Source organism: Physeter macrocephalus, chromosome 1 (assembly GCF_002837175.3).
Source record: "Physeter macrocephalus isolate SW-GA chromosome 1, ASM283717v5, whole genome shotgun sequence".
Lineage (NCBI taxonomy): Eukaryota > Metazoa > Chordata > Mammalia > Artiodactyla > Physeteridae > Physeter > Physeter macrocephalus.
This window is the reverse complement of record NC_041214.2, coordinates 37,551,896-37,571,438: the sequence shown is the minus strand read 5'-3', so window position 1 is coordinate 37,571,438 and position 19,543 is coordinate 37,551,896. Positions and strand designations below refer to the sequence as shown.

General features: G+C 40.8%; 1 protein-coding gene across 5 annotated transcripts in view; it reads right to left on the bottom strand.

Moving 5' to 3' along the window:
* Window positions 1-3,001: 3,001 nt before the first annotated feature.
* Window positions 3,002-19,543, bottom strand: part of PIK3R4 (phosphoinositide-3-kinase regulatory subunit 4) — a 73,957-nt gene continuing 57,415 nt past the window's right edge. For 4 of the 5 annotated variants that reach the window (XM_028489928.2, XM_007115464.2, XM_028489929.2 and 1 more), the window contains 7 exons: window positions 13,248-13,412; window positions 10,278-10,489; window positions 8,517-8,648; window positions 5,555-5,655; window positions 4,844-4,932; window positions 4,427-4,538; window positions 3,002-3,571 (listed from right to left, as the gene is read on the bottom strand). In XM_028489928.2, the coding sequence (XP_028345729.1) occupies window positions 3,401-3,571; window positions 4,427-4,538; window positions 4,844-4,932; window positions 5,555-5,655; window positions 8,517-8,648; window positions 10,278-10,489; window positions 13,248-13,412 (982 nt within the window). In that variant the 3' untranslated portion in view covers window positions 3,002-3,400. Of the gene's footprint in view, window positions 3,572-4,426; window positions 4,539-4,843; window positions 4,933-5,554; window positions 5,761-8,516; window positions 8,649-10,277; window positions 10,490-13,247; window positions 13,413-19,543 lie in introns of those variants that run through there. The other variant, XM_055090465.1, reaches the window with a different exon arrangement.

Here is a 19,543-nt window from a genome sequence, read left to right as displayed (position 1 = left end):
TGGAGATGTAATTTGAAGCTAAATGTTATAACGTGTATACGTGTATATACATGGGCCAACACTCATGAGTTTTAAATTGTAGGTCTCCGTACAGTCCACTTTTTATAAACCAAGCCTTCTTTCTCAGCTTAGGACTGACTAATGCTCATCTATTTAACCAAAGGTTAATGTTTTGGGAGATCCTAACATTAACGCTAGAAGTTGATGCCATTTGTATGTCGTAACTTTGAAAATTTGACCTTCCTCGACGATTTCATTTCAACACACCCCGGTCTCTGTCTGGACTGACTGGATCGCCAATGGGCTTGTGCGGGAAGCTTTCCTCCACCTTGTGCAGTTGTTTGTTTGCTTGGACAGGTGAGAAACAGAGGGTAATTTTTCCCAGCTCCAAATCCTCCTTAACTCACTGAGAAACTCATATTTCCCCAGAACATAAATTATGTAGAGCCTCCTGCCTGGCCATTTTGATAGACTTTTATTCTCTTTCCCATTATTATTATTTTTACTAATCCATGTATTCTTTAGACAAGAGTAAAGACACAACATGTCGTGGGTGAAGCTCTGAGGTACCCATCAGGTAGCTCTTTAGTAAATAGTGAGCAGCAGCGAAGAGGACAGGCAGAGCTCTAAAAAGAGCTTAAATGCACACCGAGTTTGGAAAAGATAAAGGTGTCCATGTCTTAATCTACAAATCCTTATTGGTGGGGGGGCGGGGGCGCCAGAGATGCAAAAAGAGATCAGAGTGAAACCAGGAAAGGTCTTCAAAGTGCATCTCTGGTGGCTCTTTCTCCTCACTCCCATCCAGATCACATAACTGATTTTTAATCTTATGATAGGGCTAATGTTTTCAACAACGAGACACCAAAGTAGCAATACTTAATTTAGACATAATGCCAAATTTTAAGAGCTGGCTCCACAGTTGGTGGTAGTGGCCTGGCTGCACAGATGGCCATACTCTCCAGGAAGGGAGGGAGGCCCTGCGCAGATGCATGGGGCACAGGGTTACGGACACCAAAGACCAGCAGGTATCATCTGACTTTCTTTTCTACACCTCTCTTCATAAAACCTGGGAAAGAAGAGCCATCTGCAGTGTTTTTACAAATCACTTCTGCCATCCTTACCCAGGCAACTCCATAGAAATAGCTCCCAATGTCTCCAAAGAGCAAGGAGTTAAAAGGTTGTATCCATACTCAGGTAACACAGAAGAATAAAGCACATCAGCTTTCTTCATGTATCCTAAACGGTGCTTAGGAGTTCAGGAAAAATTTGTTTCAAGTACAGGAAATTGATGAGCAATATTTAAGAGGTTATTTTAATAAAAGGGATTTTTCTGGTTAACTTCGGATTCAGCAAAAATTCCTTTCTTCTGTTTATTGTTGGAAATACTTTTAAAATGTTATTTGTCTATCTTTTCGGCATTGGTAAGTAAAGTACACCAAACAAATATTTCCTTGGTGACTGAGATTATTTTAGCATTTTGGGTCATCGTTTTAATCATTAGTAGGTGAGGGGTCTGAAGCATAGTGTAAATAGTAAGTTCCTTTTAAAAATATTAATCCCTAATATTAGCATTTTCCATGATTTACCTCTTCATCTTAAAGGGGAAAGTACCACAAATTGAGTGTAAATTAAACAAAACCCTATTTAAACCAAGAATCACACAAATAAGCAGTGATGTTCTTGATACAGAATTATAAATTAATTGACTATAAAGGACAATTTCTTCTATTATCTCTGCACTGAACTATGAATCAAACGTGTTAAAGAAAACTCCTGGAAGTCAAAAAGAAATGCAAACTCAATGTGGCGTCAGACTGTAATACTCAGTAACAATTCAACCAAATGACCTTTATAAAGCTGGGGGGGCGGATTTTTAAGTGGGGAGAATGAGTGGTAGGAAGATAGCGGGGGAAAAGGATTACATCTCCATCAGCATACTCCATCTCTTCCCTTAGCATTCCCCATGTTTATCAGTCTGTGGCTTATCTAATGGCTCCAGGCTTGGGGTCCATTTTCAGAACAAGTTTATGTTTCAAAAAACTTCCCCCAACCTCTGCAGACTCTAAATCTGACCTAGAAGCTAGAACCTCTATAAATATGGTCTTAGCACACATTAAGGGAAAGAGAGGCACTACAACATGACAACGCCAATGTCAATTTGCATATTCTATGGATCCACTGAGCTCCCCGGCCCATCAGAGTCCATCACTCCTGACCTGGACCTCTCTGAATGATGGGGTTTTCTGATAGTTTTATTGTTTACTTGTCTAAACACTAAGTGTGTTGAATCCTATGCACTGCAACTGTCATGTCCCATACTAAGTTATATAATTATATAAATTAAATTTTTGGAGTATATCTTAAACAAGTATTTTCCTTAGACTTAGATTATCTGTTCAACTTCTTGGTTTTACAGACTCCTGTAGCTAATTTCAAACTAAAATATTTTGAACACCAGAAACCCTTCTGGAAGTGGATGACAATTAAATGTGGATGGAGAAGTTCCTGTGTGAACAATAATCGATAATTCTGAAGGGTTTATTTTAGTGGGAAAGACCAAATTTTGGTCTTTTAAAAATATAAATTTGGGGCATGTTTTTAACAGCTTAATCTTTTTTTCTCTTTTCATGCATTTAATAAGTAATATACACTGGATAAAAAGCAAGCTGATGGGCCAAGTTTCAGAATTCATAGTAGAGCCTATAAAAAACAGTAATGATAACCAAGAAGAGACACACTACTCTGGAGCTGACACATAGGAGATCAAGTCTACAGGGTTAAACATCTAATAAGGCCAGCTCTAAAACTGGAAGAAAGATAGATGGGCTAGAGCAGGAAGCATGATACTGAGAATCCAGAGACCTGGGCATAAGGCCTAGCTCTTTCACTGAGTCCCTGCAACACCAGGTCCATGTCTTCAGAACACGTACTGCTGGAGAGGTTATTCTTCTGCTAATGTTTACTGTTAAAAACACCAACAAAAACAAACAAAAACCCCTTAAGATGCTTGAATACAGTTTATTGGCTGGTTTGAATAGCATTTTTAATAGCAAAAAATGTGTTTACATTATAATAGCTTACAACCAACTTTCAGTCATCTTTTTTAATACAAAGTAAACTGAGATCACCTAAGTCTTAGAATTTTAAATTCCTCACCTCTGTGATATATACAATAAGAAAGTCCCAGATACTACTGTCTGGCTAATTCCAGCTGAGATATACACAAGTATGCCAGCAACTTCCTTAACCACCTTGCATGGGATTTGTTTAATCATGAAACAGACATGATTCTGAAAATTATGCAAATGAATCTGTGTTCACTCTGTTCTCTAAAAATACTTTTTCTCTTGAGTTATAGTATATTTATATATTTTTACAAATTATACAAATCACCCAGTTTTCATTTCCAAACCTTAACAATCCCATCTCTAGAAGCAGTCACAATGAAGCCCTGTGTCGTCTGGAACGTGGCGACATCTGTGATGATGTCATGGTGACCCACAGGCAGAGACTCTGGGCCCTTCCGAGGGGCATCATCACTCGGTCCCACCTTCTGCTTATTCTGAATTTCCTGTTTAGTGGTTAAAAGTCAAGGAGAAAGCCAGAAGTTAAAGGCTGTAGCACATTCTACCGCCTGTCTGTCCTGCTTCTGAGGAATACTGTTCTTGTTTAGGCTAGCCCTCCCATGAAGGAGTCACACTTTCACAATGACACTGAGCAGAGAGAGTTCAAAGTGATGTTCTAGGTTTCCAGTCACTGGACTCCACAAGTAGCCACTTACAAATACGGAAAACTTACAAATAGGCCAATAATCTGTGCATATTACCTCTGTCAACATCAAAGAACAAAGGGAAAGAACAGAGAGGCAGAGACAACCGGGATGTGGATGTAAACACCTGTCAGACACTCCAGCTCTTCTGAAGCTCACTGTTATTTGTGACAAAGGAAGCCCCTCATTTACTGAGCACGTACCCGGCCCAGCACTGGCAAGTACGTCATCTCCTCTGCAGCCTCTGCCTGACTCAGGAACACAAGCTCTTGAGCCTCACCAGCTAGGTGTGAGTCCCAGAGCTGCTGCTTACTAGCTGGGTGACCTTAGACACGTTCAATTTCACTGTGCTTAACTTTCTCATTTGCAGAAGGAAAATAATAAAGGCACTTCCTTATAAAGTTGTTTTAAGGACTTGGCAAGTGTTTCAAGTGCTTATTTTGAGCAGTGTACTTACACATGCACTTTCTATGTTCATTCTACTTTAATAAAAGTTAATTTAAAAAATACAGAAAAGTCAAGAGAAAATAAAACATATTTTTTAAATTCAAAGAAATAGTGCCACTCTTGGCCAAGCCATTTATTTGAATCAACATGATACTTATGAAAGCCATTTTTGTTCCTACAAAAGTTGAAAGAAAGAAAAACTGCTTATACCTGGATGACTTCGGTGCCTTCAATGATTTTCCTGTAGTAGTAGGACACGGATGAAGAACTAGTGCTTCCTGCAATGACATAGGACCTCTCTGGGTAAGCCAGGTCCCAAAACCTGGGGTAAAGGAAACAACTGGTGATAATCTCAAAGGAGGAGGGGAGGGACTAATGATTACTGGCTGACACTCATCAATGTTAGCTTGTTCTCTTCTGCATTAGGAAAAGACAATCTTCTAGAAGAGCCTAAAATTAGTTACAAATGAAGTATTAACAGCTGTCCCTGAAAGAAGCAGATGACGTTAAACGTCACACTACTGCTGGTATCTATAATAAGCAACACCTAGTGGTAACTGCAGTATCCATCCACATTTTACTACCTTTCTCCTTTCAAGCACTGAGTATCAAGTGTCTTTACTGTACCTTATTTTCATGTCTGAGCCAGCTGTTAGCAGGATGGGGTTCCCATCTGCAGGACTACAGTAGAGACCATGGACACTGTGATGAGAAGGCTTAAAGGAAATAAAGAAATAAAGAGTCAAATAACAGACACCAGTGTAGCCCATAAAGGATGTAGCCATTTCTAGAGACAAGTCAGCTGTCTGTGGTTAACTGAAAAGACTAGAGACAGATCATGTATGTCTTAGACCTTCTTTCTTTGGGAATTTAAAATGCATTTGCTCTATATCATCCTGAATGAAGAAGCAAAGCCTATTCAGCTTCCCAAAATTCTCTATTTGGGATGAGAAGGACCCCAACTAGAGGAGAAAAAAATCTTTGCTACCTTCTGCCCCAACAAAGCACCCTTAAAAAAGTGTGTATGAGGGGTCATGTTCCATTTTTTTAATGATCTAAGCTTTAATCTGTGCTTTTCCTAATTAACCCATATTTTACTGGGGTTCCAAAAAGACATCACAAACCTTATGGAGCTGGCAACCAAAACACCCACAGAAGCAGACATCAGTAAGCGGGAACCGGAAAGCACACGGTAGCAATGCCCACCTTATACTTAGTAAAAACCCAAATTTAAAACATAACCCAAAAGCCCAACAAATATCATGTTTGGCAAAATGCCTGAAAGTGCTTGGGATGTGGGAGATTATGTTGGCCTTTATAATAAAAACTGGAGCAAACCTGTAACTCAGACAGTGGTGGTGCACCACTGGCCCAGAGCGTGAACCTTCTGTCGCCCGTCTCCATGTCCCACATGGATACTTCATTGTTGCCCTGGACAGCTGAGGGAAACAGGCCAGAACGTTACTCACACAAGGTCTCCGCTCTTAGGGATTCATGTCTTGGTAGAGGTAGTCAGCCTACAGCCACTTCCATTTTTTCCCATCCTGCAAGAAACACTCACAAATACTTTTAAATAATACTGTGACCCTGCCACCACATTGGAGTGCAAAAAAGAAATGTTTTTTATAGTCTACTAGTCAATATTTACTGGTGTCCAGCGAAGTGGAGAGAAGTGTAGGATGGAAAGGCAAAGCATAAACAGACTCTCCCCTCAAGAAACCTACAGTCTAGGACTTCCCTGGTGGCGTAGTGGTTAAGAATCCACCTGCCAATGCAGGAGACACAGGTTCGAGCCCTGGTGCGGGAAGATCCCACATGCCACGGAGCAACTAAGCCCACGTGCCACGACTACTGAGCCTGTGCTCTAGAGCCCACAAACCACAACTACTGAGCCCACGTGCCACAACTACTGAAGCCCGCATGCCTAGAGCCTGTGCTCTGCAACAAGAGAAGCCACTGCAATGAGAAGCCCACGCACCGCAATGAAGAGTAGCCCCCGCTCGCCACAACTAGAGAGAGCCCGCACGTAGCAACAAAGACCCAACACAGCCAAAAATAAATAAATAAAATAAATAAATTTATTTTTTAAAAAAACCTACAGTCTAGAAGGAAAGAAAAAAATATAAAGTATAAGACAATGAGCACAAAAAGAGAGAATGCAGAGTTCCACCTGCACTCAGGAAGGCAAAGATCACATCCAGTGGGTGAGAATCAAGGCCACCTCGTGGGGGTGTCGTCACTGGGACGGAAAGAGCAAGTGAGGCTGGAGACACAGGTGGCACTTGGATCACTTCAGGCAGAAAGGATGGAAGGAGTAAAGCACACACACCCATGTCTGGGTGCTGTGGTCTGACTGGAGCACATCTGTGACAGGAAGAGTAGAAGGAAGATTCTAGAGAATGGAAGCTGCAGGCCTGAGAGAGGCTTTCTCGAAAGTAATTCTGAGCAGGAGAGTGACAATACCCCAGGCTTCACTCCTTCATTAATATTTATTGAACCAACAATGTTTACTATGAACCAGTCACTGTCCTAGGCACTGAGGAAAAGAAGGCATATAATGCAAAAAAAAAAAAATCCCTTTTTCACATAACTTACACCCTAGTGGTGACAATAACCCCCCCAAAAATGCAAAGGTCCCAAAGCAGGAATGTGCTTAGTTCAAGGAAAAGGCCAGGAAGCCCCTGTGGCTGGAGCCCTATTTTATTGCACTGTGTTTTACGATGTCTCACAACCACACCTTTGTAAATATTTGCTCTGACAGTAAGTCCTCCTCAAATGATCCTACCTTGGGTGTGCCATGTGTTTCCTGTTGGAACCCTGAATGATCAAGAGCGTCAGTGAGGTAGCAGGGACAGATCCCATAAAGTCTCTGGGCCGTGGTGAGGAGTTTGGCTGTTACTTGAGAGCCACTGGAAGGTACTGAGCAGAAGAACAGTCTTTGGTAAGAATAAAAGCAGGGAGTTACAAGGATGCTGCACTAATAGGGACAAGAGACTATGGCTGTTTGGACTTGGGGGACAGCGATGGAAATAGTAAAAGGTGCTCAATTCTGGACATATTCTAAGACAGAACATGTACAACTGGCTGATGGACTGGAAGTGGGATGAGAGAGAAGGAGAACCAAGGACGACGCCAGGCTTCCTCCTGAGCTTTGCGCCTGAATGCTGCCATTTCCTGGGACAGCACTGCAGGGAGAGCAGGCTGGTCTCAGGTCCTCGAGGAGGTGGTACGGGGCGGGCAGCTGGTGGAGAGGAGCCAAGCGTTCAGCGTGGACAGGTCAGGTTTCAGTCAGCTGTCAGACATCTTAGGGAAGACTTTACATAGGCACATATAAAAATGTGAATAAATTTGGTACTATTTTGCGGGGGACTGGATGTGCTCACACAGGGAGCCAGTGCAGAAGGAGAAGAGGTTCAGACCAAGACTGAGCCCTGAGGCCGGCTACAGCTTAGAAGTAGGAAGAGAAGGAAGAACCAGCACACCAATCAACAGAAGAACCAAGAGAGTGATGTCCTCAAAGTCAGGTGAGCAAAGTGTTTCAGACAGAGGAAGTGATCAACCAACCAAGTGACAAATCACGTAAGACGCAGGCTGAGTCATGGCCATTGAACCTGGCAGCAGGATGACCTTGACAGCAGCAGCGCATGAGGTACACTGTGTGGATGAGAAGGGACCAGGAAGAGCCTAGAGGCACGGGGACCAGCGAGGAAACATAAGAATAATGAGAGCTACCACTTATCAAGCACTCCTTGCATGCCAGGCTATGTGCGTTACATGTGTTTTCTGAAATTCTTACAACCTCTGCTAGCTAAGTATTTTTAACCACGTTTTACCGTTGAGGAAAATGAGTTTCAAAGACTTGCCCAAGTGTCTTGCCCAAGAATCCATACAAGAAAATTTGAATGCCCAGCAAGAGAAAGGGAGGGAAGCTTGCAAGAAACTCAACAGAAATGGCAGCTGAGAAGGATGACTCAAGGCTTCCAACTTAAGATTTCCAGGAAGACGGTGACAACTTTAGCAAAAATAGGGGACACAGGAGAAAGAAAATAAATGGAAAGGAAATGGTGGTAGACAGGAATGGAAGGTGGTAGTGTGATTGATGAGATCATTCTGAAACATGGTAATTAAGAAATGACAATGAGATATCAGTGGTGGGAACTTCTTCCATAATCAGAACTGAACAAAGTAAGCATTTGGCTCATATGTAAAATAAAACTCTAAGAATATGAGTCTAAGCAGCAGGGGGTTCTGCACTTTCCAAGAAAGGCCCCCAACCCCGAGAGCCAGCCCTCCCTCTTACCTGCAATCACCCAGGACTGGTACAGCGGGTGCATGGAGAGGCGCCGGATGCGGGCCCTGGAAGGGTGGCAGTGACTTGAAATGGGCAGCTGGAACCGCATGTCCCAACACGCCATGGTGCCACTACTTGTCCCTGAGGGGAGGAGAAGTCCAGAAGGTGACCACCCATGGTAAAGCACAGCAGGCTACAGTCATCAAGTGGTAATTTGCGAGCTTCGTACAGATGCGCGTTCAACCTGGCCTAGCCACTTGGAGACAAGGCTTTGTTTTCACTAAGCTGCCCTCCCCAACCCCAGTGTCAAACAGTGCCTTACGCCAAAGATACAAAGCACTGGCACGATGCTACTACAAAACAGCCTAACAGATGTGAAGTGAAAATGAGTGATTCATTAATTACTGACACTAACTGCCAAAAGTGCCCACAAAAAAACCAGAAGGTCTAGAGAAGATATAAAGTGAATCTGATAACTCAAAATGTTCAGGCTGCCTTAAATAACCAGAGGTGGTTTACTGGCATTCAGTGATCACTTTACCAATCCCAAAGTGGTAGCAGCTTTGCAGCTATCATCAGTTTCAATCATTTCCATGTGCCCTTTTCTCCAAAACATTCTGGAGACAGGCACGGGTGTCCAATCACAGTAGAAACTGGGGTGAATGTGTGCATATCTGCCCATGGCACCTTAAACCCCATAGAGAGAAGGCCCCCCATCCCAAACAATAATGCCCACCCTAACACCGAGACTGGTCTCCAGTTCCAGTGGAGAGATGGGAGTGGGGAAAGACAAAAGGGGCAGCGGGTCCCTCTGTCACCCTGCCTCTCTCCAGGACAATGGCTCAAATAGCCAGAGCAGTACTGGCTGCCCCCCTGAGAGTCACCAGTCCCATTTGCTAATTTGCTACGTGGGTAATAGCTACTCTTCTAGGCCTGGCATTACATATTCCCAAAACAGTACAGTTTAGTCACACAAAAGGCAAAAAAATAATGCATTTCATGTAAACTATATAAAAATAAAGACACTTAATGTCACAAAATGCAAGTTAGGGAATCTAGAAACCAATATTCAAGCGCAGCAGATTATGATTCTTCTGAAAAAGAGTGCCAAGTGGGAATGAATAAACTCTAATACCTTCTAAAGGGGCAGTTTCAAAGCCCTAGGAGAGAAAAAGGTGAAACTAGAACAGAGGAAAGCAGCAAGCAAGAGCACAGGGTACATCTTCAGCATTTGAGGAAAGGCGGGTGGGGAGAAATCACAAGGCAAGAAACCACTGTTTAGCTCTTCTCCTGTGCTGGATGCTTTTACCTCACTGACTCCTCAAAGCAGCCCTTGAAAGGATGAGCCCCATTTGAAGATGAGGATACTAAGACCCAAAAGAGTTAATAAGCAGCTTGCCAGTGGTTAATGGAGTTTAAAACCGAGTGTGCCCGAATTCAAATGCTCTCATCCATAAACTAAGCCTGCTGCTTCCCTGGCAGAATAAGAAAATGCCAGCAAATCTGATCACTATAATGATTATAAAGAGGCTCATTTAAGAACGAAGAGAAAGAGGAAATTGTTTTATGTGTTGGAATACTGATTTCACTCTTTCAAATCTGTTTTTTAATGAAAAAAATGAAATGCAAGTGATTATAACATAATAATTATGGGGAAAAGAAAGGCCACGGGGCAAAATTACCAATGAAGAAAAAGGAAAGAGCTTTCCTAAGAAGGCCACTCCAGACAGTAGCATCCAGACCCAGTCAGGGACTTGAAAGGCAGCTCACCGATGCACAGCCAGCACTGGTGGATGTCCACAGCAAAGGAAGTGATGAGGCCTGACTTAAGATCGTGCCTCAGCGTCCAGGCATTGCTGGAAGACCTGAGGTCCCAGCCCACCAGAGCGCCGTTCACAGTGGCGTAGGCCAGCACAGACTGCGCCCCGGAGTTGAAGTGATGCATGTCCACCACACAGCCATCCTCCTTCTGGTCTAGGACTCTAAAGAGACACACATCAAAAGGCAAAGACTCTTCCAGTCACTAAAAACACAGTGCCCTTCTCCACTGAAGATGAATCTATATTTTAACCATGGTCAAGAAATAAAAACTCTGTGACCCATAAGACAATGATAGCTGACCATTTTTTAAAAATTATTTTAGAACTACAGAAGAGTTGCAAAAATAGTACACAGACTTCCGTATATCCTTCACTCACCTTCCCCTCATGCTAACACTTTACATAAACATAGACCATTTATCAAAACTAAGAAATTGACCTTGGTACAGTACCCATAAGGTACAAAACATGGTTGGATTTCACCAGTTTTCCCACTGGTGACCTAACCGCTCCAGACCAAGACACCGCCTGACATCTAGCTGCCACGTTTCCTTCGTCTCCTCCACCTATGACAGCGCCTCAGTCTGTCCTTTCACGACCTTGACATTTCTGAATGTCATGTCATGGGTTCTCACAAACAGAGTTGGTGCCTTACTGGGAGGGAGCCCACATGTGTGACGTGCCCGTCTCAGTGCACAGACGGGAGCGCCTGACGTCAGCACATGATGCCGGTGATGTCCACCTGGATCATGTGGCTAAGGTGGCGTCTGGCAGGACCCTCCACTGTAAACTTATTATTTTTTATTTTTCCATTTATAACTACTCTATACTTAGGGGAAATGCTTTTCAGACTATGCAAAAACCTGTTTCTGTGTAAACTTTTGTCCACTAATTTTAGGATCTGTGGACAAATCATGCCTGTGGCGTTCTATTTCCCTTGGTCCTTCTACGCTTATTAGAATTCTTCTGTACGGAAAAGCTGTCACTTCTCTGTCAGCTCGTCTCTGTCAGTATGGACTTGTGGACATTTATTTTATCCTCTGAGTTATGACCCAACACAGTCGTTGCCTCTTGTTGCTCAGCTTGCTCCAATTCTGGCCATGGGACACTGTCAGGCTGGCTCAAATGCCCTTGCAATGTGCTCTTACTGACCACTTCCGAACCTTCTGGCATCACAGGATGCTCCAGACGCATCTTGTGTTTTCCCTGCCCAGGCTCTGGAATCAACCAGTTTTTCAAGGAGTCCTGGTTCCTTTTATTAGAGAATGGCATTTAAAACCAAGGTCTGTGAGCTAATTGCTCATCGCTATGGGGTGCCCGTGTCTAGTACCTCTCAACGGCCAGAGCTAGGAAATATATTCTGTATACTACCCTCATGCACACAGACCCATCTCTATTTCTGTATCTATTTGTGTGTGTCTACATGTACGTGTGTATATATACATGTGTGTATACACCTACACAAAGATGTATGTCATGAGTCATCTGATACCGAGTCCATACCGATACCTATCCAGCACCAGGCTTCATTCTAGCCAGCCCCCTTTCCTTGTTTGTAATTTCTTTCCTCCAGTGAGAAACCTGGCTCTCATTATCTATAATACGTTTACTTATTTATTCAACCCTAGTGTAAAAATAAAGTCATTTTGGAATTATTAAAATACCCCTGTGAAAAACAACCAACTAGAATACGTTTTTGAGCTCAGCTCCTTTTGTCATTAGCCTGCAGTTTTCCCAAGTTGTTCAGCTGCCTCCTTTATTCCCCTTACTCTTCCACGTGACTATGTGATTCATCTGTACAACAGTTAGACTGACTGCCATAGGCTGCACTCTTACCTCTCCCTCAATATCCTGGTTGCTTTGGTGTTTTTTTTTTTAATCTTATATACAGTAAAATTCATTTTGTGGTATACAGTTCTATGCATTATGACAAATCCATTTCATGTATCTTCTACCACAGAACCATATAGTACAATTCCACACCTCAAAATGTATCTTGTGCAGCCCCTTTGTAGTCACCCCTTACCCCTATCCCCAAGCTGTGGTAACCATGGATCTGTTTTCCTCCCTATAACTTCATGTTTTCCAGAATAGCATATAGGTCTGACTTATCTGCCCCACCCTACTCAACTACTCTGCTTTCGCTACATCTGGTGTCACCCCCTCCAGGCCTTCCTCCTTATCCACCTGCAAGCTGGCCCCCCATCCCTGTCACAGGGCACACTGTCACAACTGCACTGAAATCAGCTGTTCACTGGTCTGTCTCTCCTACTGGATTGTGGTTTCTTAGAGAGTACAACACATCTTACTCATTTCTGGAATTTTCATTGTGCAGCACATACTAGTCAGTTGAAAAATTATTCTGCTTCATCTTAAATATCTTACCTTGCATGTGTTTAATCTACAGGCAACCACAATTTATAAGAAATGGAGGAAATTCTCAGATAAAACCAGCCAGGACCTTGTTTTAAAAATGATAAGCAAATCATCTGACTAAAACCTCTGCTCTGTGTTCCCATCACCTGCACAGGTTTTAATGCCAAGTAACAAAATGCTGACAACACTTGAATTTTCTTTAATGAAGAACACTCACATTTTCAAATCAGCCAGCCAGAGTTGAGACAGAAGATGTAACTGATAATTAGGTTACTCAGACAGATTCCAGACTGGGATGGGCCACAAGTTCAAAGCTGCCCTTCTGACCTTTTGACAAATTGGCAGAAAGTAATAGGCAGACATAGTTTCCTGAAATTATGTGTGATAGATTTGAGTTGGAAACACAATTTTATTTCTTTCATGTGCTTAAAAAAAGAAGTACATTCTCATAGGTCCTCAGTTGATCCAAACTGTATTAGAGAGGGAAGGTTAAATTATGATAGTACACTAAATGCAGTTTAAAAAACACAAGAGAGACAGATACCTGCTTTGTAGAGGATGAATTTTAGGAGACTTGGGCAGCTTAGAGGCCTCAATTCCAAGAAGCTGGACAGCACCATTATCAGACGCTATGGCTAAGTAGTGGGAACCCTGGCAGAATGTGAGTGTCTTGACACGTCCCCCAATTCGGTTATAAGTAAGAATAGACCTGCACAAAAGAAAAGTAAGACTGCGTTTCTGAAAAGCCACAAGAGTATTATTACTGCTGATATTAAATAGCCACATGACTATTAACAAACAAAAAGTACTACTCTGAGGTCTGTTTCACTCCTTGACCTCATAACAAAAACAATAATCCCCCTCAAAAGCACTGGTACAAAATCACCTTTTCTTCTGATATTTTTTAATGGCCATCTTCACACACTTCTCTCCAATCACAGAAAGACTGTCCATCCTCCATTCCAGCTGGAACCCCCATACTTGTGGCCCTGACCCAGTTCTCCTTCCTCTCTGCAATTCCTAAGCCCTACTCTTACCCCTGCAGTTATTCTATAATCCCTCAGATGCAGCCTGGCACAGCAGGAAAGGCACTGGCTTTGGAATCAAAGGGCTGAGTTCCATTTCTAACGACCCATATGATCTAGGTCAAGCCATTAACCTGTTCTGCATCTCAGTTTACTCATTTACGAAACAAAGACTGCCCAATTTATGCAACTGGGACATAGTGTAAATAACATATAAGTCATAAAACATTCATTAATGCACATTATTATAATATTCAGTCTCTCTCACACATGTTGACCTCTCAAGCTGCCTATCCTCCTTTAAGTTCACTGCCAAACTTCTTGACCATGACCTACACGGGGTGCCTGCCTCCCATCACCACAGAGTCCCTCCTTCACTGCCCTCCGCAAGGGCCGCATACTCAGCCTTCTAAGGGGCCATTCCCCTAAAAGGTCACAAGCCCCTAATCATCAAATTTATTCATCTCTATGTTTTGTAATTTATTTAATTTTATTATACAAATTAACACATATTAAATATACAAAAAGTATTGAAATACAGAAAAGAATACATAAAAGTAAAACCATAATTCTACCACCCAGAGAGGAACACTATTGACATTTTCTTATATATCCTTCCAAAGAGTTTTCTATGCATATTACAATATATTCATATTTGCTTTTCAAATTAATATGGAATCATATTTTATATATTTTAAATTAATCATGCCTCTCTAGTTCACTTTTTGTTAATAGCAGCTTTGCTGAAATACAATTTGTATACCATAAAGTATAACATTTTAAAGTGTATAATTCAGTGACTTGTGTAGCATTCATCGGTATTTCATCCCTTTTTGTGGCTAAATAATATTCCAGTGTATGGATACACCACATTTGTTTATCTGTTCAATAGCTGATAGACATTCTGGTTTCCACTTTTTGGCTTTTATGAATAATGCTACTATGAACACTCGTTTATAGATTTTCATGTGAACAAATGTTTTCAACTCTCTTGGGTTTATACCTAGGAATGAAACTGCAGGGTCATAAGGTAAATCTATGTTTAGCATTTGAGAAACTGCCAACTTTTTTCCAAAGTTGCTGCATCATTTTACATTCCTACCAGCAATGTACAAAGGTGCCAATTTCTCCATATCCTCTCCAGCACTGTTATTGTCTTTTTGATTATAGCATTCTAGTGGGTGTGACGTGGTAACTCGCTGTGGTTTTGATTTACATTTCCCTAATGATGTGGAGTATCTTTTTTGTATACATATTGGTCCTATTTGGAAAGAAATCTACAATTACCCCTTCATATTATTGGGGGAGTGGTTCCAGGACCCCCAGTGGATTCCAAAATCAGTGAAAGCTCTAGTCCCTTACAGTCAGCCCTCTGTATCCAAGGGTTCCATATTCAGAGAAAATATTCTATCCATGGCTGACTGAATCTACAGAACCCACAGGTATGAAGGACCGACACTATCTGAATCCTCTGCTTTCTAACTGTTTTTTTAATTGTTAAAAGTTCGTTATATATTCAGGGTACTTAAACATATGATTTTAAAATATTTCTCATTCTGTGGGTTTTCCTTTCGCTTTCTTGTCAGTGTCCTTTGAAGTACAAATGTTTATAATTTTGCTGAAGTCACACCTATTTTTTGTCACTTGTGCTTTTTGATGGTATATTTCAGAAACTCTTGCCTAATCCAAGGTCATGAAGAACTACATGCTTATGTTTTCTTCAGTTTTATAGTTTAGCTCTTACATTTAGGTCTATGATCCATTTTGAAAAATTCTCTGCAAACTCATTCTTTTGCATGTGGCTGCCCAGTAATCCTTGCACCATCTTTTCAGGTTATTCTATCCCCCATTCAACTGTCCTGGCACCCTTCTCAGAAAACAATGAACATAAATGTACTTCTGCATGTCAGTTCTAGCCCACTGATTAATATACTTATCCTTATGCCAGTAATACAGTGTCCTGCTGTAGCTTTGTAACAAATCTGAAAGTGTGAGTCCTCAAACTAGGTTCTTTCCTAAATTTTAAGACTGTTTTGGCTATTTAAGTCCTTTGCATTTCTTCATGAATTGTAGGATAAGAAGGTCAATTTCTGCAGAACGAGGCAGCTGGAAATTTCATACGGATTTCATAGAATCTGAAGATCAACTGGGATGTCTTTCCACATATTTAGGTCTTCTATAATTTCTTTTTTTTTAATATCACTTCTTTCAATGATGTTTTGCAGCTTTGACTATTCAAGTCTTGTGCTATTTTGTTAAATTGATTCCTCAGTACTTTATTCTTTCTGATGCTAGAGTAAATGGACTTGTTTCCTTTATTTCATCTTTGGATTGTTCACTGTTAGCAAACAGAAATCCAATTGAGTTTTGTACACATAAATACAACATAATCTTCTATTCTGCAACTTTGTGGAACTCATGTTAGTCCAAATAGCTTTTTCTTTTTTTTTTTAACATCTTTATTGGAGTATAATTGCTTTGCAATGTTGTGTTAGTTTCTGCTGTATAACAAAGTGAATCAGCTATATGTATACATATGTCCCCATATCCTCTCCCTCTTGCATCTCCCTCCCACCCTCCATATTCCACCCCTATAGGTGGTCACAAAGCACAGAGCTCATTTCCCTGTGCTATGCAGCTGTTTCCCACTAGCTATCTATTTTACACTTGGTAGTGAATATATGTCAATGCTACTCGGTCACTTCGTCCCAGCTTACCCTTCACCCTCCCCATGTCCTCAAGACCATTCTCCACGTGTGCGTCTTTATTCCTGTCCTGACTCTAGGTTCGTCAGAACCATTTTTTTTTTTAGATTCCATATATATGTGTTAGCATTCGATATTTGTTTTTCTCTTTCTGACTTACTTCACACTGTATGACAGACTCTAGGTCCATTCACCTCACTACAAATACCTCAATTTCATTTCTTTTTATGGCTGAGTAATATTCCACTGTATATATGTGCCACATCTTCTTTATCCATCCATCGATGGACATTTAGGTTGCTTCCGTGTCCTGGCTATTGTAAATAGTGCTGCAACGAACATTGTGGTTTTGGATTATGGTTTTCTCAGGGTATATGCCCAGTAGAGGACACTGCTGGGTCATATGGTAGTTCTACTTTTAGTTTTTTAAGGAACCTCCATACTGTTCTCCATAGTGGCTATATCAATTTACATTCCCACCAACAGTGCAAGAGGGTTCCCTTTTCTCCACACCCTCTCCAGCATTTATTGTTTGTAGATTTTTTTGATGATGGCCATTCTGACCGGTGTGAGGTAACACCTCACTGCAGTTTTGATTTTCATTTCTCTAATGATTAGTGATGTTGAGCATCCTTTCATGTGTTTGTTGGCAATCTGTATATCTTCTTTGGAGAAATGTCTATTTAGGTCTTCTGCCCATTTTTGGATTGGGGTGTTCATTTTTTTTTTTTGATATTGACCTGCATGAGCTGCTTGTACATTTTGGAGATGAATCCTTTGTCAGTTGCTTCATTTGCAAATATTTTCTCCCATTCTCAGGGTTGTCTTTTCATATTCTTTATGGTTTCCTTTGCTGTGCGAAAGCTTTTAAGTTTCATTAGGTCCCATTTGTTTATTTTTATTTTTATTTCCATTTCTCTAGGAGGTGGGTCAGAAAGGATCTTGATGTGCTTTATGTCATAGGGTGTTCTGCCTATGCTTTCCTCTAAGAGTTTGACAGTGTCTGGCCTTACATTTAGATCTTTAATCCATTTTGAGTTTATTTTTCTATACAATGTTAGGGAGTGTTCTAACTTCATTCTTTTACAGGTAGCTGTCCAGTTTTCCCAGCACAACGTATTGAAGAGGCTGTCTTTTCTCCACTGTACATTCTTGGCTTCTCTATTAAAGATAAGGTGACCAAGTGCATGGGTTTATCTCTGGGCTTTCTATCCTCTTCCATTGATCTATATTTCTATTTTTGTGCCAGTACCATGTTGCCTTGATTACTTTAGCTTTGTAGTATAGTCTGAAGTCAGGGAGCGTGATTCCTCCAGCTCCATTTTTCTTTCTCAAGATTGCTTTGACTATTTGGGGCCTTGTGCTTCCATACAAATTGTGAAATTTTTTGTTCTGGTTCCGTGAAAAATGCCATTGGTACTTTGATAGGGATTGCACTGAATCTGTACATTGCTTTGGGTAGTACAGTCATTTTCACAATGTTGATTCTTCCAATCCAAGAACATGGTATATCTCTCCATCTGTTTGTATCGTCTTTAATTTCTTTCATCAGTGTCCATTTTTTCTGCATACAGGTCTTTTGTCTCCTTAGGTAGGTTTATTCATAGTCTATGTATAGTATCATGTCATCTGCAAACAGTGACAGTTTTACTTCTTTTCTGATTTGGATTCCTTTTATTTCTTTTTATTCTCTGATTGCTGTGGCTAAAACGTCCAAAACTATGTTGAATAATAGTGGTGAGAGTGGGCAACCTTGTCTTGTTCCTGATTTTAGAGGAAATGGTTTCATTTTTCACCATTGACAACAATGTTGGCTGTGCGTTTGTCATATACAGCCTTTATTATGTTGAGGTAGGTTCCCTTTATGCCTACTTCCTGGAGAGTTTTTATCATAAATGGGTGTTGAATTTTGTCAAAAAGCTTTTTCTTCACCTACTGAGATTATCATATAGTTTTGTTCGTTCAATTTGTTAATATGGTTTATCACATTGATTGATTTTCATATACTGAAGAATCCTTACATTCCTGGGATAAACCCCACTTGATCATGGTGTATGATCCTTTTAATGTGCTGTTGGATTCTGTTTGCCAGTATTTTGTTGAGGATTTTTGCGTCTATGTTCATCAGTGATATTGGCCTGTAGTTTTCTTCCTTTGTGACGTCTTTGTCTGGTTTTGGTATCAGGTTGATGGTGGCCTCATAGAATGAGTTTGGGAGAATTCCTCCCTCTGCTATATTTTGGAAGAGTTTGAGAAGGATAGGTGTTAGCTCTTCTCTAAATATTTGATAGAATACGCCTGTGAAGTCATCTGGTCCTGGGCTTTTGTTTGTTGGATTTTTAATCACAGTTTCAATTTCATTGCTTGAGATTGGTCTGTTGATATTTTCTGTTTCTTCCTGGTTCAGTCTCTGAAGATTGTGCTTTTCTAACAGTTTGTCCATTTCTTCCAGGTTATCCATTTTATTGGCATATAGTTGCTTATAGAAATCTCTCATGACCCTTTGTATTTCTGCAGTGTCAGTTGTTACTTCTCCTTTTTCGTTTCTAATGCTGTTGATCTGAGTCCTCCACATTTTTTTCTTGATGAGTCTGGCTAATGGTATATCAATTTGGTTTATCTTCTCAAAGAACCAGCGTTTAGTTTTACTGATCTTTGCTACTGTTTCCTTCATTTCTTTTTCATTTATTTCTGAACTGATCTTTATTATTTCTTTCTTCTGCTAACTTTGGTGGGTTTTTGTTCTTCTTTCTCTAGTTTCTTTAGGTGTAAGGTTAGGATGTTTATTTGAGATGTTTCTTGTTTCTTGAGGTAGGATTGTATTGCTATAAACGTCTCTCTTAGAACTGCTTTTGCTGCATCCCATAGGTTTTGGGTGGTAGTGTTTTCATTGTCCTTTGTTTCTAGGTGTTTTTTGATTTCCTCTTTGAGTTCTTCAGTGATCTCTTGGTTATTTAGTAGTGTATTTTTTGGCCTCCATGTGTTTGTATTTTTTTTACAGATTTTTTCCTGTATCTGATATCTAGTCTCATAACATTGTGGTCAGAAAAGGTACTTCATATGATTTCAATTTTCTTAAATTTACCAACGCTTGATTTGTGACCCAATAT